Source organism: Ursus maritimus, unplaced genomic scaffold, assembly GCF_017311325.1.
Source record: "Ursus maritimus isolate PB19 unplaced genomic scaffold, ASM1731132v1 scaffold_12, whole genome shotgun sequence".
In the NCBI taxonomy this organism is placed as follows: domain Eukaryota; kingdom Metazoa; phylum Chordata; class Mammalia; order Carnivora; family Ursidae; genus Ursus; species Ursus maritimus.
Window position 1 is genome coordinate 62518886 of NW_024423564.1, and position 26883 is coordinate 62545768.

A 26883-nucleotide genomic window follows, 5' to 3' on the forward strand; every position below is an offset into this window, starting at 1 on the left:
TAGGTGAGTTAGTCAAGATCATAGAGCCTAATAAGTGATAAGAATAGGTACTGTGACCTAGCCGTGCTGCCTTTTAGGCTGTGCTCTTCAAATGAGGGATGCTTGGATGCTCTATGATGAAACTTCGAGCCCTGAGTTTCTGTAAAGATAATATTTACTTAAACTTAGGACGGGAAATCTTTTGAGCATATTAACGGGAAATGTTGAGGCAGCTAAGGAATTGTAAAGGATTGCTTACGTAACTAGTGGGTAGCCTGAATGCTGACATACCTCACTCAAGGCAAAATTATATTGCAGTTTGAAGAAATCCCGTTTAACTCCTGAAATGGGATCCTCACCAAAAATGACAAAAATTACTGTTAATTTCTTATGCATATGAACTTCTCATCACTTTCTAAGTTAGAATCACCACTCAAAGGAAACAGAAATGTCTTACGTGAGCATTCTCCAAATTCAGACATTTCTTTAAACTAAAGCTAACTATGTGGTCATATCTCCTGGGAGGACTGTAACTCCATAATTATGGCTAAAATGTCAGTCTCATTAATTCATTGATTCAAGAAATACTGTGTGCAAGTCAGTGATGTGGGTATTGGGAATCAGCAATGGAAAAACAGACAAAATTCCCCACCCTTATTGAAATTACATATGGGAAATTGAATATGGGGAGACAGACAAATAAGTTAATCAAAATATGTCAGATGGTGGTAGATGCTATGGCTAAAAATGAAGGGTGGAGGGGATGCTTTGCAATTTCAAATACATGGTTAGAAAAGGTGACATTTGAGCAAAGATTTGAAATGAAAAAGGGAGGAAGCCCTGTGAATAATGGGGGAAATGTGTCCTGGTAGAGGGTAAGAGCAAGTGCAAAGGCCTGAGTGAGGTGCACGCCTGGCTTGTTTAAGGACAGCAACAGCAAGCAGGTTAGCATCCTTGAAAAAGACTGAACAAGGGGTAGGACATAAAGTTAGAGAAGTGCAGATTATGTAGGGCCTCTTAGGCCACTCTAGGGACTTGGGGTTTTACCCTGAGTGAGAGGGGAAGCCCCTGAAAGGTTTTTATTTTTATTTTTTATTTTGTTGTAAGATTTATTTATTTGATGGGGCGCCTGGGTGGCTTAGTTGTTAAGCGTCTGCCTTCGGCTCAGGGTGTGATCCCGGCGTTCTGGGATCGAGCCCCACATCAGGCTCCTCCGCTGGAAGCCTGCTTCTTCCATTCCCACTCCCCATGCTTGTGTTCCGTCTCTCACTGGCTGTCTCTATCTCTGTCAAATAAATAAATAAAATCTTTAAAAAAAAAAAAAGATTTATTTATTTGAGAAAGAGACAGAGCACGGTGGAGGGGCAGAGGGAGAGAGAGTCTTAAGCAGACTTTGCACTGAGTGTAGGGCCTGACTCGGGGCTCAGTCTTACAACCCCGAGATCACAACCTGAGCCAAAACCAAGAGTTGGTCGCGCAACCAACGTTGCCATGAGGCTCCCCGCCACTGAAAGCTTTTGAAGAGAAAAGGACATGATCTGACTTAAGGTTTACACTTAATAGGATGAAGAGGAGCCCAAGGATGAAGATTTCAGCCCTGATGGAGGTTATATTCCACGAATCCTTTTCCTGGGTAAGGTGAAAGATCTTAATCCGGGGATCTGTGATGTGGAGGGAGAGATAAAGGACAAGGCACTGATCCCATCTAGAGAAACTATACGAGAATGGTTAAAAACAAAAACAAACAAAAGCCAGTTTCAAGAGAGTGGGGGAGTTCCGAATGCCAGAACTTCAAGTCTGAAGGAGAATGTTTTCCGTTAAATAACTGTTTTTGTGAGCAGTGACACAGCACTGATCATCCATTATCCATCTGTGTATCAGCCTGTGTCAAGCACTGTGCTAGGCACTACAGGGGCAGAGATAAGCCACAGTTCCTACCCTCGACCTCACAGTGCAACTGAGGCAGTGGAATACTAAAATCAGACAAATGTCTTTCCACAAACTATAAAAGATGTTAAATTTAATGACTCTAATCTTTGCTCAGCATTCTGCTGGATTCTGTCGGGGAGACAAACAGAAATGTAGGATCCCACCATCATCAAGAAGAAAGGGAACATGCCAGGAAGAGAGAACAGCATATATGCCAAGGCATGGGGGATTTGAGTTCAGGGAGCTGCAAGAAATTCACTGTGATTATAGCATAAAACACAAGGGGTAGAGTGGTGAGATAAGGGGCTACAAAGATGGGCAAGTGTCATTTTCTAGAAGGCCTAATATACTACATAGCATTTGAAATACCTCTCTGTTATAATTACTGCAATCCCTGTGCCATTTTGCCTACAATAGATCCCAGTGGCAAGGTGCATCCTGAAATCATCAATGAGAATGGAAACCCCAGCTACAAGTATTTCTACATCAGTGCCGAGCAAGGTATGGTTATGTTGAGAGAGAGAGGGAGAATTGCTGCTAAATTTAAGTAGGATGAGCCACATGCAAGGTCTCTGGGAGGAGACTCGATGCGGCGTGTTAGTTGAGCGTCTCAAGCACGACTAGCTTTTGGCTAGCACCTGTGTAGAATATGGGAGAAAGAGGAGACCGAGCCCTTTCCCTAGCTGCTTACAGTGCAGTTTGGAGCTAACTGAACCACAGGAAACCGAAGAACTGAGGTTCATGGAGACAGTCACTTGCCTGTGGTCTCAAAATTAAGTTGCAGAGCCAGAATTTCAGTCCAGAACTTAAGTTTTTTCCCACTGTGGTAATGCTTCTCTTCCTATAGGAATTCAGAGGAGGGGGAGTGCCGTTATGTGATCAAGTCTAAGAGGTTTCATAAATAGTAAACTTTAACTGGACCTAGAAGGATGAGAATTTGTCTCTATGGACAGATGGAGGACATTTCAAGCTATGGAAGCAAGGGTGGGGGGTGCAGCCCAACATGGAGAGTATGCAGGCTTGCTGGGGGACACAGTGACTGGACTGAATCCTGAAGAATGAGATCTAGCCAGCAGAAGAATGCAAAAAGCATGTTCCAGGTGGAGAGAATAGCATCAGCGCAAACAGGTGAAGGAAGGTTGAAATCATGTCAGGCCTTCTTGTTCTCGAATCCTTGAGCACAATCATTCTAGAGGCAGGGGTTGGAATTCATGCTAAGTACTGTCCCTGTTTTCCTACCAAAGTTCCTCCTGTCATCTATAAGAGGGGGCTGTTTGCCAAGTTACCATGTGTCCCGCATTGCCATGCTGCTAGGTGGTTGCTCACTTTATGTCTGAGTCCTTGGAACTCATTTCTCAGAATAGGGAGCGGGAAGAGATCTGGAGAGGTTACCCCTCCCCACGGGTACGGAACGTGTGATCTTCCTCACCCAAACGCAGGTCACTGGAGGCCAGTATTAGATGGCAATTTCCCACGTGGGAAGGGCAGCTAGAGTGTCGGTCCCCAACTCTTGACCGTGGAGATTCACCTTCCCCTAGACTTTCATCCAACTTCCCACTGCCATCACCTTTTAACACATTAGTCCAAATGCGGACACAAGACGCTTGTCGGAATCCCCTGAGGCTCAGCGGACATGAAACTGGAACAGCAAGCGTGGCTTTACCAAAGGCTTAGGCACAGCAAATGGGAAATAACGAACTACACTGCCTGGCTCTTAGGAGGTTACAGGCTTGCTTTCTGAGCTTTACAGACTCTGGCCCAACCCAGCTCCTGGCCTGTGGCTGTACAGAGAGCCTGTACCGGAACAGCTGCCCTCCTTGAAGCTCAGTCGACAAGAGAGATGTCCTGAGATAGTTCAGCTCTTTTTTTTTTTTTTGACTGAGAACTTGGTTGCTTCTCTGTATAGTTGATGCTAGAAATGACTGCTTCCTTCATCGAAGACCATTTCCACTCTGAACACACGCACACACTCTCCTGTAACTTCCACAGGAAATGATTTAAATGCAGCGTTCATCAAAAGAATATCAAGGGGATGGTGGGAGGGTGTTTCCTATTCCCTTAACAATGAACATCTGTAGTCTGTGACAGGGATTCAGCCCTAATCCTGGAGGATAAGCCATAGTCACTAGTAGTATTTTTTGTAGTATTTCATAATTTATAAAGGTCTTTTATTATCCATTCATTTAATTTTTTTTTTTTAAAGATTTTATTTATTTATTTGACAGAGACAGAGTCAGCCAGTGAGAGAGGGAACACAAGCAGGGAGAGTGGGAGAGGAAGAAGCAGGCTCATAGCGGAGGAGCCTGATGTGGGGCTCGATCCCATAACGCCAGGATCACGCCCTGAGCCAAAGGCAGACGCTTAACCGCTGTGCCACCCAGGCGCCCCATCCATTCATTTAATTTTTATAATAATCCTGTGTGAAGTAAATGGCATTACCTCATTTTATAGATGAGGAAACAAATTCAAAGAGGTAAATGACTTCCCAGGACTAAAATCCAGAACTAGATCTCGAGTCCAGATCCTGTGCTCCTGTCATATTTCTCCTGTAATGCAAATCTATGTTAGTTGTCAAATGTCAGATATTAAAAACCTACTTCATACTTTCTCCCCCCAACCTTTATTTCGCAGTTGTTCAGGGGATGAAGGAAGCTCAGGAGAGGCTGACGGGGGATGCCTTCAGAGAGAAACATCTCGAAGATGAGTTGTAACATGACTATATCCCTTCTTTCATCAGAGATAGTGTTCTGGAAGGAAAGCAGGAGGGGAGGGAGTAATGAGGAGTCGCTCAGAACAATTAAACCAACCAGGAAACCTTGCTCCTGCTTACATGGGGAGGAGCGCTCGCTGTGGAGGACTTCTGCTGACCGTAGCTGGTCTCCGCGGTTGTGGATCCATAGAGCGCGGCAGACTTCCTTCTCCCACCCCCTCCTACATGTTTGTTTGTCACGGAACGTAAAGAATGACAGCTTTTGACAAAACTTGAGCCATTTGGAGGTGTACTCCTCCCATTTCCTCCCGCTTTATTCACCTCGGTGGTGAAAGGAGACCAGTCGCATCTTTTCTACAGTATTAAAATTACAGAAATAGTTTATCATTTCAAAAAACAAACCTAAATGTAAATCAGTAATTCTACCCCCGCCGAGGAGACCAACCTGTTTCTTCTCCTTTTCTCCTGGAAATGATCTTGGGCTTCTTCCTGAATCCCGGCAACTTCCATCCTCTTCTCCTGCTTGGGCTTCCCTGTTTGCACGCATGTGTATGCAGGAATGGCTGTGTGTTTGGACTCAGCCCAGCTGGAAGCATGCTTTTCCCTGTTACTGTTACAAAAATAGAAACCTTCGAGCCCTAGATGGAGCCATTTTTGTCAAGTCGTTAACTGTATTTTTGTACTGAGGTTAACAAAAAAATTAAAAAATATCAATTGTTCCATTAAACTTTAATAAAACTTTGAAAGGAAATGTGTTGTGATGGCCTTTTTGTTATTGGAGAATGGAGGGAGGGATGGAGATCACTTCAGGAAGAAAACTAACTGGGAGGATTCTTCCCACTCCTGCTCCTCCCACATTCAGATGGGCATCGGAGCTCATCTCTTCTGCTATTTAAATGGCTGAATTCCCTTTATCCTCACTGTCACTGTTTTCATGGAGGGCAGGCTTTTTCTATTTCCTAGACTATTTATTGTGACAGCCTCTTAACTTGCCTACTTACGTCCAGTACTCTCTCCTTCTACAGTCCATCCTCCTTGTTTCCCCCACTGATCTTTTCAAAATGCAAATGTGACAGCATCACTCCCCTGCTCAAAGCCATTCTTGCCACCTCAAGACAGTAGTATTACCATAAGGATATTTGGGCCTCAGTATGTGCCAGGCACTCTTCCAAGTGTTGCATGTGTGTTATCCTATTTTGTCTGTGCTTAGTCCTAACAGCCCTATGAGAAAGATGTATAACAATCTTCATTTTACAGAAGAATTTGAAGTATACAATGAAACCGAGGCACAGAGGAAAGTCAAGCTCTTTACCATGGCCTTTAAGAAGCTGCCTGCTTCTTCAGCTGCGTTTGTTCCCGTTCACATCTTAGCATTTTGCGTTGTGGTGACACCAAATTTGTTCAAGTTCCCCTCGCAGCATGCTTTTTTATGCTTTTGTGTCTTTGCTTGGCTTGCTTCCACTGCCCCCTCTTGCTGAGAGTCTTTCCTGACCTTTCTCTTGAGGATAAAGTGTCCCCTGTACCTCCTCCCACAAGCACATCAGTCCTGGCCCCACACTATGTTATATTGTAGTTCTCTGCCCATCTGTGGCTGTTACCAGGTGGCATGCTTTTCTAGAGCAAAGGTTATTCCTCTGCCCTGTGTACGAAGATCCCAGAACAATGTAGCTTTAAGTGAATTGTCAACCTCTCTGGTAGGTTCCTTTCATCTATTGTCTTTATAGTTCTGTGGGAGAAGTATTGTTAGCCACATTTATGTAAAAGGAAACTATGCAGAGCGAATTAGCTTGCCTGCAGTTTGTAGACTAAGTAAATACTGGATTCTAACCATGCCTCTCACACTTCAAACTCATGCTTTTTCCCACCACACGTTGCATTATCTCCTTTATGTTCCAAGGTGTGACTCAGAACAGGAGTTTTCAATCTGGGGTATAGACTTTATAAGAGATAACTTGAACACAGAAATTTTAGTGAATTGATATTCAGGATCTTCATTTTCTTAAAAGTTATTTCCCAGGATTCCTCAAAAAATTGAACATAGAATTACCATATGAAGCACCAGTTCCACTTCTGGGTATATACCCAAAAGAATTGAATGCAGACTTGAATAGATATTTGCACACCCATGTTCATAGCATTTTTCACAATAGCCAAAAGATGGAAGCAGTTCAAGTGTCCATCCGTGAATGAATGGATAAACAAAATGTGATGTGTGAGTACAATTGAGTGTTATTCAGTCTTAAAAAAGAAGGAAATTCCGATGCATGCTACAACAGCAATGAACCTTGAAGACATTATGCTAAGTAAAACAAGCCAGTCACAAAAGGATAAATATTGTATGACTACACTCACAGGAGGTACCAGTCAAATTCATAGTCCAAGTAGAATGTGGTTGCGGGGGGGCTGAGGGAAGGGGGAATGGGGAGCTAGTGTTTACAGAATTTCAGTTGAGAAAGATGATAAAATTCTGGAGATGGACGGTGGTGATGGTTGCGTAACAATGTGAAGGTACTTAATGCCATAGAAGTGTACACTTAAAAGTGGTTTAAATGATAACTTTTAGGTATATATCTTACCACAATCAAAAAAATTTTTTCCCAGGAAATGTTACCATTCTCACCTCCCTTTTCATTATTCACCTTTCCCCACTTTGTAGGAAAAAAGCATACCTCTCACCTTGAATCTTAATATGGTGCATTGCTCTATGATGTAAAAACCTCTGGGGTAACAAACAAATACTGAAATAGTACTAAGCTTCCATGATCAAAGGCTTTTTGTCCTGTCCATAGTTCTGTCTTAAGCATAGTTCTGTTAGGAGCAAAATTTGACATTAGAAATGGGCAATTTGCACCATTTGGAGATGTTTTGAATTCAGACAAGTTGTATAGTGGAAATGAAAATTTGCTTCTTCCAGGCCCTAATTATTATTTAAAAAAGCGTCTCTCCCAAGGGAGAATTCTAAGGGAGCATAGAGGAAAGTTTGAAGTCATCTAGGTGACAAACTCAGGACAAGTCTTCACCTTTTAGAATTCAGAATTAATCTTGGAGTTTGGAGCTAGGATAGTTGTCAACAGAGATTCATGTTAACATGTTTATTTGAATTGAAAAATGGAATTACAGTGTTGCCACCAGGCAAAGACTTAAATAGATACTTCACCAAAGAAGATATATGAATAGCCAATAAGCATAAGACAATGTGTGATATTATTAGGCATCAGAGAAATGCAGATTAGAACTAGAAGATACCATTTCCTACCTGCTGGAATTGCTAAAATTAAAAAGACTGATATACCAAGTGTTGGAGACGATGTGGAGAAACTCTTGGATACCGTTGGTGGTAATATAAAATGATACAAGCACTGTGGTAAACAGTTTGGGAATTTAACTTTATAAAGTTAAAAATGTACTTACTGTGTAACCCAGCAATTCCAAGATTATGACTATATGGATTATATGAAACAGAGGTCCACAAACAAAAACAAAAACTTGTAGGGGCACCTGGGTGGCTCAGTGGGTTAAGCGGCTGCCTTCAGCTTGGGTCATGATCCCAGGGTCTTGGGATCGAGTCTTGCATTGGGCTCCCTGAGCAGGGAGCCTGCTTCTCCCTCTCCTCCCTGCTGATCCCCTGCTTGTGCTCTCTCTCTGTCAAATAAATTATTTTTAAAATCTTAAGAAAAAAAAAACCCACAAAAACTTTTACAAGAATGTTCATAACAACTTTATTCATAATATCCAAAATCTGGAAACAACCTCAATTCTATCAACAAATAAATGGATAAATTGTGGGATATTCATATAAAGGGATACTTCTCAGAATAAAAAAGAACAAACTACTGATACATGCAACAACATGGATGCATTCTTAAAAACATGCTGTGTGATAAAGTAGACCATAAAAAAGAAGAGTACATTTGTATGAAGTTTTGGAACAGGCAAAACTTACCTATAGTCTAAGAAATCAATTAGTGGTTACCTGGGATGGGGATAGCAGGGGGTGGGGGTCACAGGAGGGAATTAACTGCAATGGCATAGGAGGGAACTTTCTGTGGTGATGGAAGTGTGGGTTACAAAGGTGTATACATTTGTCAAAACTCATTGTACTGTAAACTTACATTTTATTGTATGTAATTTATATGTCAATACATTTGATTTTAAAACACCTATTCCGGGGCGCCTGGGTAGCGCAGTCGTTAAAGCGTCTGCCTTCGGCTCAGGGCGTGATCCTGGCGTTCCGGGATCGAGTCCCACATCGGGCTCCTCCGCTGGGAGCCTGCTTCTTCCTCTCCCATTCCCCCTGCTGTGTTCCCTCTCCCGCTGGCTGTCTCTGTCAAATAAATAAATAAAATCTTTATAAATAAATAAATAAATAAATAAATAAAACACCTATTCCAACTCTCCAAACTGAAGTCTCTGAAAGAAAGTCTGATGCAGGGGATTGACAAGTCAGTGAAGACTGACTTGGCCAATTAGGTAATACATAAGACCTTCCCTATAAGTTGAATGAAAGCCAAATGTTTGATTAAAACATATTTAAATCACATAAGACAAATAGATTTTTTCAAAGTATTTATTTTTAAGTTTTTATTTAAATTCCAGTTAACATACAGTGTAATATTAGTTTCAGGTGTACAATATAGTGATTCATCACTTACATAGAGCACCCAGTGCTCTTCACAAGTACCCTCCTTAGCCCCCCTCCCCTCAAAGTATATCAGATTGGCAAAGATTTTCTTAGCCATTTCTGAGGAATTGGGTTATACAATATACCTCAAAGGCAAATGAAAAAGTCTGAGATGTAGTTAACAAGTATTTCATAAGTCTTTGTGGTATACTTCCCAGAAATTGAGAAAGTGAATGACTAATGAATGGGCAACAAATTCTTTCACAAAGTAGATGTTTTCTATTTCTTTGCTTACATGACTGAAAGATGTAAATTTTCATTTGAAATTTTTGATGCTAGATCACTGTGATTTGGGGGCATATAAGTCAGTTAAGAGTTGAAAGAATTTAATGCCATTGCAATAACAAAACTCCATCCATTCCCATGTATTTATTTATGTGACCATTTCTCAGCATTTATATTTCTAAAAACACTAAGTAGTGTTGAGAAAACTATGTACACAAAAAGGGGGTTTAAAAACAGCGTGTAAATTAAAATCATATTTTAATTGTTTGGAACTCTTAATGTTTTTGTCGAGCATTGTTGTAACAAGCTTGCATAAAGGGTTATCTGATTTTCCAAGAGAATATAACTTAATTTGATTTACCATTTACTATTAAATAGGGTACATTTTACAACTCAATGGAGTTAGATGTTAACTTATAAGAAAACTAATAGGATGAAAATGATTTCTTTCCCAGGGAGAAGATAACCTTAAATGTGATGGCTCTATTGACTTTAGGTTCATTAACCAGTTACGTATTTGATTTAGCAGTCTTATTTCAGGATTCCTTTTTGTTACTGACAATATATATGTACATTTCTTATATCCTCCTTTGAGTTGGTTTTGTCAGTTTGCCGGTCCTCATCAATGAGTTAATAAAAAATTTGGCATGTGCTCAGAAACTGAGAAGTTAACATTTTGAGAATTACTTTTGATATAAAAGAGTTAATGCTGATGGGGCGCCTGGGTGGCGCAGTTGTTAAGCGTCTGCCTTCGGCTCAGGGCGTGATCCTGGCGTTCTGGGATCGGGCCCCACATCGGGCTTCTCTGCTAGGAGCCTGCTTCTTCCTCTCCCATTCCCCCTCCTTGTGTTCCCTCTCTCGCTGGCTGTCTCTCTCTATCAAATTAATAAAATCTTTTAAAAAAAAAAGAGTTAATGCTGAATCCTGCTAGCCATAAGTACACATTCTTCCCACAGATAAATGAACCACGTTTTTAGAAAGTCGTGTCACTTTCAATAGAGTTTTACTTTTATATTTAATAATTATCAGCATTTGTAATGCTTATTTTGACCGACATACTAATGATTCTTATAGTGATAACTGTATCTGGAAAATGTTTAAAAATTTTTAATTAAAAAAAATTGTTAACTCTTATGTTTTTAGCTTAGGTTCCCCTAAAAGCGGGGACTAAGATAAGGTCTTCTATACAGGTCATATATTTCAGGAAGAGATTCTAGAGAACAGGAGTGGGGAACTGGGGAGAGTGAAGCACAGGAAGGATACTTAAAATAGGGTTTATTATTGAACTGGTTATGCTTATTGGTCGAGGATTGCCTCAGTGGAGTTAATTTCCTGAGGGAATATACATACAGAGGTGACAGAGAGCCTTGAGACAGAAAGCAAGAGATAAGGAAATGCAGCACTTTTTTTTTTTCTTTTTACTACCCTACAATCCAGTAATTGCACTCCTTGGTATTTACCCAAATGATACAAAAATACAGATTCAAAGGGGTACATACATCTGATGTTTATAGCAGCATTATTCAACAATAGCCAAATTATGGAAAGAGCCCAAATGTCCATCGACTAATGAATGGATAAAGAAGATGTGGTATATATACAATGGAATATTACTCAGCCATCCGAAAGGATGAAATCTTGCCATTTGCAATGATGTGGATGGAGCTAGAGTGTATTATGCTAAGCAAAATAATTCAGAGAAAGACAAATACCGTATGATTTCACTCATGTGGAATTTAAGAGGCAAAACAGATGAACATATAGAACGGGGGGTGGGGGGAGGAAAGAGAGGAAAACAAACCAGAGACTCTTTTTTTTTTTTAAAGATTTTATTTATTTATTGGACAGAGATAGAGACAGCCAGCGAGAGAGGGAACACAAGCAGGGGGAGTGGGAGAGAAGCAGGCTCATTTCGGAGGAGCCTGATGTGGGGCTCGATCCCATAACGCCGGGATCACGCCCTGAGCCGAAGGCAGACGCTTAACCACTGTGCTACCCAGGCGCCCCAAACCAGAGACTCTTAACAATTGAGAACAAACTGAGGGTTGATGGAGGGAGGTGGATGGGGGATGGGCTAGGTGGGTGATGGGTATTAAGGAGAAGCACTTGTGATGAGCACTGAGTGTTGTGTGTAAGTGATGAACCACTAAATTCTACTCCAGAAACCAATATTGCACTGTATGTTATAGCTACCTGTCCTCAATCTTCTAATATAGCAGGTCACCACAGCAACAGCTAAGGGGGAAAGAAAGAGGGAAAAAGACTGTAAAATAAGGTATGAAGTTATCTAACATAGCTTCTTATAGCCAAAGGAAATTTTAACATTTTAATTCCAGTTAAGTACATATTTTTACTATAGAGAAGTATGGCAGGGTGATCAATAAAATAAAGTATATAAAGCATTTCATTAGGTTAAAATTCTGTGAGTAGAGTGAGAAAAATACAAGTTGAAGGAGGAACTATGATACCAAATTTACAACTGTTAAGAAGAGCTTGTGCATGTATGAGTTTTGAGCAGATAAGGTGGGTATAAAATTTCTGTGGTACTTAAATTCTAGTGGTTACATTCTGAAAAGTGATATAAATTTTATTTTTAAATGCTAATACTTACAGTATGCCAGAAATTATGTCCTTGGCAGCTATTTAAATAATGAAACTTTGAAATATCAAGTTAAAGCTGTCAACGTAAAAGTACATAGTTTTCCAAAATTCTTTCAAGGATCATTCAACCTAAATTTGCTTCAAGACTATGTTTGACTAATGTTTGATTCCAAACATTCTTCGTCTGATAATGCAAATATTTATATAGCAGCATGTGCCAGGAACTGTTCTAAACCTTCCAGTGATATTTACTTGTTTGGTCCTAGTAACAACCTGATGGATTTGGTGCTATTACTATCATTATCGTCTCTGCTTTGTAGATATGGAAACTGAGGCACACAGTGGGTAAGTAACTCACCCAAGCTCGTAGCTATCAGAGCTGGGATTTGAATGTGGGCAGTTTGGTGAATCTGTGTTTTTAACCACTATATCATTTGATGCAGTTCCTAGTCAACCAACTCAAGGAATGCATCAATACCTGTGCTGCATAGTGGGTCTACGTTTTCAGGATAATGAATACAATTACAAAAAAAGGAAATGTAGTTATATATTCCAAAAATTCTTTCTCAAACCCCCCTTCATGAAAACAGAAGTTTTTTTATAGTCAGATCCGAGATTTTTCAGGTATTTGAAGTTGAAACTGGCAGCTTTTAAAATTTTTCGTTTCTTTTCTTTTTTAAAAGATTATTTATTTATTTTAGCGGGGAGGTGTGGAGGGAGACAGAGAATTTTGAGCAGATTCCCTGCTGAGCACAGAGCCCAACACAGGGCTCTACCTACAACCCTGAGATCATGACCTGAGCCGAAATCAAGAGTCAGATGCTGAGCCAACTGGGCCACCCAGGTGCCCCTTAAATTTTTATTTTCTTCTCCCTTGGGTGGCATCTAAATCTCAGAGAATTATGCAGTGTCATGACATCAGATAGGAGACATTGCCCGTGCTGACATCTTCTGAGATGTAGCGTATCATACCTGGTCCTGGTACATCCTTCCACAAAAGCATCGACTGAGATGTCTATTTTCCTATCAGCCTCCAGTGGGCAGTCCCCTCACTCTGTTCCTTTATCTTGTCAGCAAAACCCCTCTGCTCCATCAGCTCCTCAGTACCATTTCCACTCCCTTCCGTGGGCAGGAAAATGTGACTGCCCTCCTGGGCCACTCAAGGCCACGAGGAGCAGAACGGCATCAGTGCTCACAGTGATGCAGCTTCTCCGAGACTGGCACTGTTGAGTGCCCACCTTGCCAGCAGCAGCAACCAACACTGAGCCTCTGGACTTGGTGCCACAATCCGGAGGCTCCAGCCAGGCACCGAATCAAACTCCATTTGATGACACTGTTTTCCTCCTATCATGGACGAAGCAGTGATTTGACTTTATTGGAAGAGAGTCTTAATCTGGATTTCTCTCCCACCAAGCTTCTTTCTACTATAGCTTCACCCTCGGTGGATTTACTGACTGTTTTATTGACCATCATGCTACCTTGCTTAATATTGCCTTTGAGCAGTGAACTCACTTTACAGTGATGCTTGCATGTGAGACCTGAACTGGGAACTGTGGGCAGCAGGGGGAAGAGTTGGCACAGTATGAGGCCTCCATTTTGCTGACATGACTTTGCAGGTGAGACATGGCTCTGGAGCTAACAGCTCTGGCAGCATCTTCCTGATCTCAGCTTGTAGCTATGGTAGTGTATTCCAGGAGAACAGTGGCTTCCTTATTCCCAGATTGTAGCCAAGGTGATATGATCCTGGAACCAGAACCTAGAAGGCTAGGTTCTGATTCACCACTTCCCTATTATTGTAAAATTTTCATGTCCTTTTTCAGGACAGTCTATGATGTTGTGGGCGTCATTCCTTGAGGCCCAGCCCAGTATCTTTTCCTATAGCCTTTCCGCTGATTTTTTTAGTACCTAATTCTCTGTATTAAATGCTTTTCTGATTAAAATAGTTAGAATGGCTCCTATTAACCACAACAGAACCTTGCTGGCTATAGTGGTACACTTTCTAATTAAGATATCACATATGCAGGTGTGACTCCAAGGTCATCCCTTAGAGGTTCTAGATTTGTAACTGGGTGTAGTCAATGAAGAGACTTTGGGTTGCACCACCTTTAGTGAGTGGGTAATTGCACTTTGAGTTGCATTATATTAATTGGGATTTTTCTGAAGTGTAAACATGGGGTGGGGGGGACGGATAGAGTTCATGCAGGGCAAACAATTAGCGGATTATATGGACATTTTAAGATACTTTTTGACCATTGGATTAAAATCCCATTCTTGGATTTAAGAAATCCTTCACCTTATAAGTTTTGAAGGGAGACAAAACCCCCTCTTCATTTTAGAAGTTGGAAATGCCAGATAATTGCTTTCTCAGCCTCCTCAGCAGCTAGACAATCAGCACATGACCTAGGCTCAGCCAATCAGATACACCTTCTGTAGCAGAAATTTGACTGAGTTCTTGGGAGAATGTTGGTTGTAGTGACCATGGTGGTGTGCAGGGTTGGAAGCTAGTAGTGTTGACTGTACAGGCATAGTGCTTAGTGGTGACAGCCGTGGAGTCTTCCCCAGCATGTCTGCAACGTGTAGTTCTGGTTCTCCAGCCTCCCCAGATATTTTATGATATATTATTCAATGTTATATAATAAGTTCTTTTCTTCCATAAATAATCCAGAGTAAGCTTCTGTGGTTAGCCACTAACTGTGACTGATTCGGCTGTCAATAACCACTGTTTAAAAGGTTATAGCAGGGGGTGCCTGAGTGGCTCAGTCGTTAAGCATCTGCCTTCGGCTCAGGGCATGATCCCAGTGTTATGGGATCGAGTCCTGCATCAGGCTCCTCTGCTGGAAGCCTGCTTCTTCCTCTCCCACTCCCCCTGCTTGTGTTCCCTCTCTCGCTGGCTGTCTCTCTCTGTCAAATAAATAAATACAATCTTAAAAAAATAATAAAAGGTTATAGCAGCATCTTCAAAAGTATATTTCATGGAACACTAGTCTCCCAGAAAAAGAGTCCATGGTTCACTAAGTTTGGATGGCAGTGTATCTCTTGGAATGATTCATAATTCAAAGGAATACTTTAGAACTTCTGGGAGGTCTCCCAAGAAAGAGATGTGTCCTTGTTAGCAGACTGAGTGTGAAGCTGACACATGGAGGGAGGGGACACAGTGAAACATTAATGGAGCCAGTGGATTAAGTCAACCTTGAATTCCACTTTGGTTTTGGACTTTGAGATATGTGAGGTAACATTCCCCTATATCTAATACAGCTGAAGCTCAGCTTCCCATTACTTGTTGTAAAAAGCAATGAAAAACCATCCTCTAACATCTTAGCCTCTCATTTATTTGACTTTCTCATCGTCAATGACCTCCACTCTATCTCAGCCACCCCCTCCAATTGTCTCATCTTGTTATCACTCAAAACCGTTCTACCTTTGAAATCTTCAACCCAGAAATTCTATTCTTTGACCACAACCACCTATTTGTCCTTTTGACCTAACTGATCAACATCTTCTATTACACTTTGACCTTATCCAGATCTTCCGACGTAACCTGCTCAACTTTCCACTGGTGAATCTGTAGACCTTCCCTACATCTGTCCCATCTTCTCCTTCTTCCCTCTTTGTGGAAGAGATGGCTCCTATTGAACAGAGACTAATCGTTCCACTGAGCTCTGGAACCATCCCCTCCTTGTCCTCAGATTTTTTTTTCCATCATAAATGCTTTCCCCTCTTTTATAGCATCCATCTATCTCTATTGGATCATTCCTATACACATTTAAACAAACACTGGTTTTCTTGTTTAAAAACAAACCATCTGGGGTGCCTGGATGGCACAGTTGGTTAAGCACCAGACTCTTGGTTTCAGTTCAGGTCATGATCTCCTGGTCGGGAGATCGAGCCCTGCTTCGGGCTCTGGGCTCAGTGTAGAGTCTGCTTGGGATTCTCTCTCCCTCTCCCCCTCCTGATTGTGCTCTATCTCCCAAATAAATGAAAAAATCTTTTAAAAAATCACCTGGGAACACCTGTCTGACTCAGTAGAGCATACAGCTCTTGATCTCAGGGTCATGAATTCAAGCCCCATGTTGGGGGGTAGAGATTACAGGAAAAAAATCTTAAAAAAAATAAAAAATAAAAACAAACCCTCTGTAGACTTAATGTGTCTCTTCAGCCTGACCTGTGCAGTCAACCTTTCCTCACCTCTTATTCTTTCTTCTACCTTCTACTTGCTCTACTCTGGCCTAACCCTTTACAATGCCACCTATATGGCTCCTATTAAGGTAAGGGAGAAGATATGGGGTTGGGAGGTGAGTGAGGGAAGTTTGGCTGATAAAATTCTTTTTGAAAGTTCTCTTTCTAATTCAGACCTGCATGGATAATGCTTGATCCAACCCCCCCATGCATATTTGATATCATGTGCCAATAAATACCCTGATATGCTGCTGGCCAAACTACTGTATTTTTGTACATTGCTTTAGGACTTCCAAAAGATCACAACCACTGAAAAAGGAGGAAATGGATCCCAGGGGCCTAACAGTGAATTTCCCTCCAGGGTTCCTTATCAAAGCAAATAACACCACCCTCCGCTGTTTTACATGTCAGAACCTGAAATCATTCTTTTTTAAAAAAAATATTGTATTTATTTATTTGACAGAGAGAGAGAGAGAGAGAGAAAGGGAGAGTGAGAGTACAAGCGGGAGGAGCCGGAAAGGGAGAAAGGAGCCTGAGGCAGGGCTGGATCCCAGGACCCCGGGATACTGACCCAAACTGAAGGCAGACGCTTAACAGACTGAGCCACCCAGGAGCCCTCTGAGACCATCCTTGACATCTTCGTCTCCCTTATTCCTTATTCATCGATTACTGTTCATTCTTTCTCCTAAATATTTTTTAAAAATCTATTCACTCCTTGTTGTGGGCAGAATTATATCCCCCCCTCCATTAATATGTTGACCAAGACCTCAAAATGTGACTGTATTTGGAGATGGGGGTCTTTAAAGAGGTAATTAAATTAAAAGGGCATCATGTTGGGTGGGCCCTAATCCAGTAAAACTGATGCCCTCACAGGAAGAGATTAAGGCATAGACACACAGAGGGAAGACCTTGAGAAGATGCAGGGAGCAGACGGCTATCTACAAATTAAAAAGAGAGACCTTAAGAAGCCAACCCCAATCTCAGACTTCTAGCCTCCAGCACTGTGAGGAAATTAATTTTGGTTATTTAAGTCACTTGGCTGTGGTACTCGGGTATGGCAGGCTAAGCCGACTAATACATTCCTTCTTCATCTCTATCACCACCACCAGCAGCATTTGTTGCCTAGGTTTTTGCAGTATTGTAAGATCCATCAGGGAAGGGCTTCTATCTATCTCATTTGCTGCTATATCCTCAAAGCCTAGGATAGAATCTGGCACATAGCAGGCCTTCAATAAATATTAATGAAACAAATAAATGAATAGCTATTTAGATGGTCTCCTTGTGTCCATCCTTGCCCCTCTCTCCAGCTGTCCTCCGCAGAGACTACTCCCTTTATATTAAAATTCTGGTTATATCATTTCCCTGCTTGAAACTCTTTATTGTCTCTCTTCCATTATTCTCAGGATGAAATCCAAAATCAATAATACTGTTTAAGTGGATGGTATAATTTGGTCCCCATGTCTCTCTCCATCTTCGATGCATGTAATTCTCTCATTCTATCATCGAGCATTCCAGCCACAATTGTGTTCTTCCCATTTTTCAGAGTTCCTTGTGGCCTTTATACAAGCCCTTCCCTCCCTGGAGTGTCCTTCCCCATGTTTTCACTTACCTCATTCTTCAGAAATCCCACCTAAATGTTACTTTGTAAAACCTTTCCTGATCATGCCACCACAATGGCCTTTTCTTTTTTAGACCCACTGCTTTTCCTTCAAAACAATTATCACAATGTTAATTATTGGTGTGATTATTTAATGTCTGATTTCCTCATTAAAACATAAGCTCTGTGAGAATAGACTATATCTGTTTGCTCTTATTGTTTTTCTAGTGCTCCGACTACAACCATACCTGTTACCATAAATGAACAGTTGTTGGATGAAAGCATGGGCAGTGTTACTTTCCTAGGGCTGAACGTTCTACCGCAGCTCTCAGTACCAACAGCAAGCCTAAGGTCCAGAAATAGTACAAAGAAGGGGTGATTAAATTATCTCCAAGTAAGAAGGGTGGGATGGATGGCAGGATGAGTAAGGAGTTTTCTGGATAAAGGAGGGGTATTGAAGACACACAAGGTAGAAAAGACCTGTGCAAAAACACTGAGGTTAAAGTCATTTTGTGTGTCCAGAGAGCAGGGCCCAAAAGCATTAGTGGTGAGAGAGGAAAATGGAAAGAAGGATCTGATCTTCGCTAGAGAGGTTGAATTTTATTCTATAGTGCAACAAACACCACTGATTTTTCTAGTTCTTTCCTTTATTTAGGACTGCTTTGTCTCTTATCCTTGGATACTTGGGAAAGTCATTTAACCTTGCTGAGCTTCAGTTTCCTTTTCTGTTTAATGGCTGATGAGACATGAGATAGTGCATGGAAGGTACTTCAGAGGCTCCAGGAATAACGTAGATGCTTATCAGATGTTAGTTCCCTCTGGGGGTGCCTGGCTGGCTCAGTCAGTAGAGCACGTGACTCTGGATCTCCAGGTCGTGAGTTTGAGCCCCACATTGGGTATGCCCAATGTAATTTTTTTTACTTAAAAAAAATGTTAGTTCCTTTCTTTCGCCCCTATAATCAGGTTGATATCAGCACCATGGCTTTTGGTGTCCTGAGAGAATGCAGTTCCCACTTAGAGCACAAGAGGGAGTATGAGACTGAACCTTTGCAAAGGGTCCCAGGGCCGACTTAGCCTCCCTTACCAAGACCTGGGAGAAAGACAAATAGAGGAGACATTCTTCCAAAACTAGAGAAGCAACCTGATTTATTTTAAAGATTCTAAGTAAGTGGTAACTGTTTTTCAGGTTCCTGGATGTGTATTTGAAGGGGGAAACCATCAGCAAGCATGATGGATTTAAGTAAAAGAGCTATCAGATCCCTTAAAGTAGCTGGTATTTTTGAATATCCTATTATACACTACCTATTTTCCACACATTACCACTTTAAATTTAACTCTCCCAAAGAGCCAGTGAAATAATTCTCATCCCCTTTTTACAGATGAGCCACCTGTGTGATCAAGAGAAATTGAAGCACATAACTACAAATGGTGAAAGCTGGATTTGATTCCAAAGCTTATGTACTTCTGATCATTCCACACTGGTTTACCTTAGAAAACCTTGGGGTTTATTTTAATTCAATTCCCTTATTTAACAGAGATGGTCCAAAAAGAGAATCGATGAGTTATAACTGATGAGACCAAGGGGGACTTTGTGCCCAGAGTGGGCTTGTGGACACGAAGACCCTGACCACAGACCATCGCTGTGCCCATGCCACTGCTGTATAAACATCCTGCAAGATGGGACGTTTTCAGTTTGGTCAGTTAGCCATAGTCTCACCCTGGGAGAATCACCTGTCCTCTCTGGCCCTTAAGTTTCTCATCGCTGGAATGAGCTGACAGCTTCTCCTCCAACAGTTCTCAGCTCGAAGGTCACTTCCCCAGAAAGGCTTTCCCTATTTAATCATTCTAAAATAATCCCCTCTCCTAGTTACTTTTATTCCATCATCTTGTTAGACTATTTCCTTAAGTGCACTCATCACTAGCTGAAATTATCTTATGTATTTTATTCACTTATTCCTTTGTCTCCCCTCCTAGGATTGATAACCTCCCAATAAGCAAGGTTCTGTCTATTTGTTTATTTAAATATTTTATTTTATTTATTTAAGTAACCTTTACGTCCGACAAGGGGCTTGAACTCACAACCCCAAGATCAAGAGTCACATGCAGCCAGGCACCCCTGTGGTAGGGGATTTTAAACTGGGTTTCAGGAGAGCCCTCTGCTGATGCAATGTGGAGCTTGGATTACAGGGGAAATTGGAGGCTGTGGTAGCGGTAGGAGAGTGAGGAGGCTGTGGCCCTGGAAAGAAGAGGGAAGAATGGCATGGAGAGCTCTCAGGAGGTAGGATGGATCAGCTTCTGTGAAGGACTGACAGGCTGGGTGAAGGAAGAGGGAGGGGGCGGTGGGTGGTACCTGGGTTCTGACTATTCACATCTTGAATATTTCCCTGTGTGTCTCAGATTGCACTCCTGCTGACTGTGGTATGCCCAGATGATGGGGTAGTGTCCTCAATGTACACTTTAACCAAATTGGCTTATAAACTTACGCTACTGGGGAGAATGGCCACGCACATGCATTTATTTTACAAATGAAGAAACTGAAGCACAGAGAAGGAAGGAATGATTAGTGCATGAAGTGGCATTTGAGACGCTCATTATCTAAATCTGTTCCCACTCCTGTGGTAGATTGGTGAGAGGCAATAGATTTCTCTCTTCTCTGTATCCTCTCCATGCCCCTTTGTGATGCGACTTTGCTGTACTTCCCAATCAGAGGTGAAGTTTATTTCTCCACCTATTATTCCAACACCCAGTTGGAATCTGGGCTGTGCTTGTGACTTGATTTGGCCAATAGAATAAAGTACATGTCATGTTACGCAATTTCTTTTTTTAAAAATATATTTTATTTATTTATTTGACAGAGAGACAGCGAGAGAGGGAACACAAGCAAGGGGAGTGTGAGAGGGAGAAGCAGGCTTCCCGCGGTTGCCGAGCAGGGAGCCCCATGCGGGCTCAATCCCAGGACCCTGGGATCATGACCTGAGCCAAAGGCAGACGCTTAACAGCTGAGCCACCCAGGCGCCTCTCATGTTATGCAATTTCTGAGGCTAGGCCTTAAGAGAATGCATCTTCTGCATTCACCTTCTTAGAATGGTGTCCCGAGACCACCAGGGAAGCTGGTCTAGCCTACTGGTAGATTAGAATTGGAGAAGAACCATGGCACCTGCCCTCAGCCAGAACCAAAGGCCAGACTCATGAGTGAGGCTGTCTTAGACCTCCCGGTCCAGGTGGCGTTCCAACAGATCTCAAATAAACCAGCAGACTAATCCATTCAGCCATCCACAGAATTGTGAGAAACAATACGTGATTGCTGTTTTAAGCCATGAATTTTTGGGAGTGGTTTGTCATGCAGCAATAGGTAACTAAAACAACTTCTGTTAACAGTAAATAGCTTCCTTGTCTACCTGATTGTTTATGCCAGTTCCCTCTCCCTCATATCTCATGTTTAATCCTTCCTAAATACATATCAAATCTCTCTACTTTTCATTTTCCCCTATTGCTAGGACATGAGTTCTGATCCTCTTCATCTCTCACCTAGATTATCACAGCAATCTCTAATTGTGCTCCCTGTTTACTGAGTGCTGTTTCCCTGCTCCCTACTTTCCCATTCAATTTGTCACACCTACCACAATCAGAGCATTCTTTGTTATATGCAAATGGAGTACCCATGTTACTAATCAGTTAGTAACATGGGTACTCCATTGTTTAAAGTCTTTTGCTTGCCAGGTAAATTCCCAATTCTTTAACATGATTTATGAGACCTTAAGATCATCTGGCCCCCGCCTCTTCTCAGTTCTGTCTTCCACCACTCCTCTCATTGAACCCCGTGTTTCTAGAGCTGCTTCCCAGGTTCTGGTGAACTTCTGGCACCTGCTTTAGCTCCTTCATTGCATGAGGCAACCTCTGACCGGGTCAGATGAAAACACTTAGCCTGTCAACAAACCTAAGTTCCTAGGCTGGTCATGAGGGACTCACACTGAGGTGTGGATTTGAACCTTGTAAAGATTTGAACATTCTAAATGATATCCACCCTCATGATACTACCTTTTCTAAGTGATTGATTCTCATTCAATAAAAAGCTTCAATTTTATATTTCATATAAAAACCAGGAGCTGGAGAAGGCTGATTACTCTGGCAATTAGAAAAGATTTAAGGAAATTTTGTTTGTAGGACTCTCAAGCACAGTGGTGTTCACCGAGCAACCCTAATTCTGGGGTCTAATAGAAAGAGTCCTAGACTTGGAAGCAGACAGACTTGGTATCTGGTTCTGCCATTTACCATATATATACCCTTGGTAAGTCACTTGAACTTTCTGAATTCTGTTTCCTCATTTATAAAAAGGGGATGACAATTCATACATTGCATGATTGTATTGAGGACTAAATGAGATGAAGGATGTGAATGAACCCATCATATTTTAAGGTCTTAATGATTATAGTTATATTTTTTAAAGATTTTATTTGTTTATTTGAGAGAGAGAGCTTGAGTGGGGGAGGCCGGGAGGGGCAGAGGGACAAGCAGACCCAGGACCCTGAGACCATGACCTGAGCTAAAGTCAGATGCTTAACCGATTGAGCCACCCAGGCGCCCCTTAATGATTATAGTTATTAATCAATCTGATCCAAGGCAAACAGCAGACTTTCGGGGTAAGTCCTTATTTCCTGTTTTTATTTGGACATTTGATCTGGAAGTGAAGACAGTTAAATGTAATTCGATTTGTTTTGTTCTTCTCTCTGGTGGTAACCTGCTAGTTAATAGGGAATCGCTACTGGGGGACATAACTGATACAGCTCAAGTGTCGGAAGTGGCCTCTCTGCCCCCTTAAGGTTTAAATGCAATGGGCTTGAACCTAAATTTTCACATTTTACAAAACTTATAAGTTCTAAGCCTTCCTGGAAATTTTTGTAAATTCTATGAGGGCTGTGCTCTCCCAGTCTCTGCCTCTAGTCTCCTTTTTCAACTCAGAAAAACAAAGCCCATTGCACAATTCCCCTACTAGCTCATCCTCAGCACTCCCCTCAGAAAGCGTTCCTGAGTTTAATGGCCTTTACTGAAGTCTCAAGAGTCACAGAAAGTGGTCACATCATACATGTGACAATGTATCCAGTTTTATGCATTCTAAAGCTTAAACACTCTTTTGTCCACCTGCTGTGGGAGGGTTTCTTCTGACCTTTTACCCATGTAGCACCTACACTTACACCGATTTTCCTGCTCATCTTTTTCCTTTCCCCCTTCAAGTTCTCTTTATTGCCTCTCCCTCCTATTTTGCTGAATGAATTCTAAATTCTTCTCCCTTTTCTACCTGAAACAATATAGTGTTCCTTCTTCTCTTCCTACCCTTACATAACCACACTCTTCAAGGCTCTGAGTAGGATGAAAGGGCCTTCTGTATATTAGGGTCTATCCTTCTTGGAAGGCAGCTGTGGCTAAAAATAGCATTTTTTTTTCTGTTATAATAACCACAGTGTTTCCTGTTTATTGAGTGCTTACTATGTGCCTGGCACTGTGTCAAGTACTTTACAGTAGCTATCTCATTTTCTTATTTGGTCTTCACAACGATCCTGGGAGGTGTCTCTCATTATTGCTGTTTCTACAAATGAGGATGAGGTGTGTGTGTTCAAAAAGTTATACAATTTGCATAGGATCACACTGCAAGCAACTGGTGGAACAAGGATCGAAACCAGATCTAGCTGGCCCCAATTCTGTGCTCTTTCCATTTTACTACATGGCCTTCCAGGAGAAGGAGAAAGAGAAAGTAATCAGAAGACCTGAGGCTACATAAACACAGCACCATCTGTTCTCATATTGTTTCACAACTTTAAAAGGACAGTTTTATATGTTATCTCATTATTGCTGTGAAGAATGAATAGTCATTATCATTACACCCATTTTGAAATGAGTAAACTATGGCCTTGTGGGAGATAGGGAGTGAGGGAACAGGTAGTATAGGATATTTGATTTTTGAGATCACAGAGGCACTAGTTTGGGGTTAGTAAAAAGTTCAGGGTGTGACCATGGGAGCCAGTGGCCAAAGTGATGTGAAGAGGAGACCAAGGCCTGAGGGATCAGAAAACCAGGATGGCAGAACAGGGGCTAATGAGGATAACCACAAGCCAGGGGTTGAAATTTTCAATGCATAAGGAGTAATTGGGGGCCAGTGATGTTTGTGATGATAAGGAGTGATGATAAGAGCAAAGGAGAAGGAATTTTTCAAAGAGTTTTATTTATTCATTTGAGGGAGAGAGAGAGAGGGAACGAGCTGTGGGGGAGAACCTGAGGGAAAGTGAGAAGCCTTCTTGCAGAGGGCTACAAGACCTCTGGAAGGTCAGGGTCAAGTTTCAACAAAGGCGAAGAAGTAACCTGAAAACTCTGTGAAGAGGCAGAGGACATAAGAGAGTTTATTGATAAAAGAACAGGGTTCTAAAGGGCACAGAGGAAAGGTCTGCCAGGGAGGTGGACAGTGGGAAGGTGAGTGAAAGGGAGGGGGATGGAGAAGCTCAGAAATGTATAAGGGTGAGTCTGAGAGAGAAATTAGACAACAAGAGGGACTATCAATTGGGCAGTTCCCCAGGTTGGAGAGACAAATTGTAGATAGGGTCATAATGGAACTTGGGGGAAAATGGTTTTGGTATCTGACTCAGACCTCTCAGATTTGAAATGGAAGAAGAGTGTGGGGAAGGATGATGATTCTAAATCAAAGCTGGCAACTACCCCTATGACCTCGGGAAGACTTAAAGTGAAGTCCAGGTCAGGATGGGAGGTCAAATTGCCTCTTGTACCTGCCTCTTCTGACAGAATTGGGACTTCCTAATGACTAGGCAATAACAATTTCTCACTCCAAGTTACTGCCAGTAATGGGGAGCCATTGAAAGTTTTTATTTTGTTTTGTTTTAATACGGTTGATGGTAACATGGTGACATTTAGAACAATCACTCAGGCTGCTGGTGTACAGGATGAATTGAAGAGTGCAGGTAGGGAGATCTATTAGGAGGCTGTTACATTAGTCCAGGCAAGAAGTGATGAGGTCTGAACCAGGGTAAGAGCCGTGGAGGTAGAAAGGAAGGGCAGGGATACGATATGTTAAGGAGGTGTTATTACCAGACTGATGGGATGAGGGGCATGAAAGAGTGCATAGGGTAGAGGACAGTGCCCAGGTTTCTGACTTAGTTTCCTCTTGTAGTCAGCGGTGCAGGTTCTGCCTTTCTCCCTGGGCTTTTGTGAGCAGGAAGCAATGTGACAGGAGAGTGCTTTGGGAATGGCAAAGCTGGGTACCCACATCTTCTACATTATTGTCAAAGCTCTCTGATCACCATGGTAAGTTCAGTCTGTGGAACGAGACGTGACAAGATAAATCACGGTAGTCACCCAGATATCCGCGAACGGGGGGCGGAAGTTGGGCGGGAGGCCCAAGATAACGAATTTCCTACACCTGCCGGCAGCTGGAGCCCCGGGCGGAGTGAAAGCGGACTCCGCCCCTGGGCGGGGCGTGGGTGGGGCCTGGACGCCGCTGTGGCGGAGCCGAGCTGTAGCCAGAGCCTCAGCCCTAAGTAGCCGCGGTGGGCACCAGACCCGACCCTCACCGACTCGCACCGCCCGGTTCCGCGAACCGGCTGCGCCTTCTGCCGCGTGCCGCCAGGTCCGCCGTCCTGCTGTTTTGCCAGGAGCGAGCCGCTCGTCCCGCACCCGGAGTCCCAGGTAAGGGGCGCGGCCCGGGCACCCCGCCGGAAGAGAATCTGGGACCGACCCCCGCTCGGGGCGCTGGCGACAGCGAGCGGGCGCTGAGGAGTGCGGGCAGCGGAGGGGACACCGAGGATAAGAGGCTGGGGGAGGCTGCTGAGGAGGGGCACCATGGCCGGGAGGGAGGCGCGTAGCCTGGGGAGGGGCGCTGAGGAGGTCTACCAGACCGCGAGGGCGGTGAGGGGTGCTCCGAGGGCAGGGGGCGGCGGGAGGTGGGAAAGCAGGAGCGGCCACTGGAGTCAGTAGGGGCTCGCTGGGGGGAAACACGGGGCGTTGGGGGCGGGGAGATGTAAGGAGGGACTGAGAGGGGCAGTGCGTGAAGAGGGTACCAGGCAGCTGAGGGGCGTGAAGAGGGTGCCAAAGCGAGGGCACTGAGGAGAGCGAGGGCAAGGGGGCGGCGTGGAGGCCAGTAGACGGGGTCTGCAGGGTCGTGGTGAGCTGGAGAGCAGTGAGGTGATGAAGGAAAGGGGCTCTGGGCAGAGGGGGGTGTTGGTCGGGGAGAGGGGAAGAGGGCGAGGGAATTTGAATCGAGAGCTGGGATCGAAAAAGATGCGGAGCCCGAGGCCAGCTTGGCGCGGGCACGGGGGATAACCGTGAGTGGCGGCTGGGGGGTGGGGCTCGGAGGAGGGAAGCCTGGAAGAATGGGAAGGTGGGAGGCGAGGCTGGGTCTACACAGACTGCAGAGGAAGGGGGCGGGGAGCTGGTGGAGGGAGAGGGCAGTGGCCTTGGATATGGGCAGTGGGCGCCTGACTTCTGGCTGGGGGTGGGGGGGGGTGGAGAGGCACTGGAATAGAGCAGGGGTCTGGCGGCTGGGGGTGGAGGAACTGTCTGCGAGCTTGGAGAGATTAGGGTAGTGGGTGTATTGGGTTAGGTTGGGGAGGAACCCGGTGTGGGTTGTGTGAGGGTGGGAAGATAATGGGGCTGGTATGGAGTCCATGGGCACCCAGGTGCTAAACGTGTCTTAGCTACTCAGAAGGCTGAGGAGGGGGCACAGGCACTGAACTCTGTTACACCACCACCTGGGATCACAGACAAGAAGAGAATTTTGGACAAAAAAATTCATCCACTGGCTGCCTCTGTTCCTGAGTCCAAATGTGGGAAGGACTTTAGGGAGGGCGGGGTGGCAGCCTTTGGAAGCTAATAAAGGTGTGGAGGGGAGTGGGAGAAAGACAGGGCCTTCCATCCCAACTTCCTGGAATTCAGATGGAAAGGGGTTGAGGACAGTAAAAGGAGTGCGTGTTTACAGGTGGATGC

The 26883-nt window shown here is 43.2% G+C and overlaps 2 protein-coding genes across 4 annotated transcripts in view; one reads left to right on the forward strand and one right to left on the reverse strand.

Moving 5' to 3' along the window:
• The window catches only part of TXNDC12 (thioredoxin domain containing 12), a 30185-nt gene extending 24816 nt beyond the window's left edge, over positions 1–5369 (forward strand). For all 3 annotated transcript variants that reach the window (XM_008699205.2, XM_040627314.1, XM_008699206.2), the window contains 3 exons: positions 1543–1612; positions 2326–2409; positions 4540–5369. In XM_008699205.2, the coding sequence (XP_008697427.1) occupies positions 1543–1612; positions 2326–2409; positions 4540–4619 (234 nt within the window). In that variant the 3' untranslated portion in view covers positions 4620–5369. The remainder of the gene's footprint in view (positions 1–1542; positions 1613–2325; positions 2410–4539) is intronic.
• Positions 5370–25212: 19843 nt separating this feature from the next.
• The window catches only part of LOC121101961 (proline-rich protein 36-like), a 5275-nt gene continuing 3604 nt past the window's right edge, over positions 25213–26883 (reverse strand). Inside the window, exon 3 of the mRNA XM_040626600.1 lies at positions 25213–26067. Within this exon, the coding sequence (XP_040482534.1) occupies positions 25213–26067 (855 nt within the window). The remainder of the gene's footprint in view (positions 26068–26883) is intronic.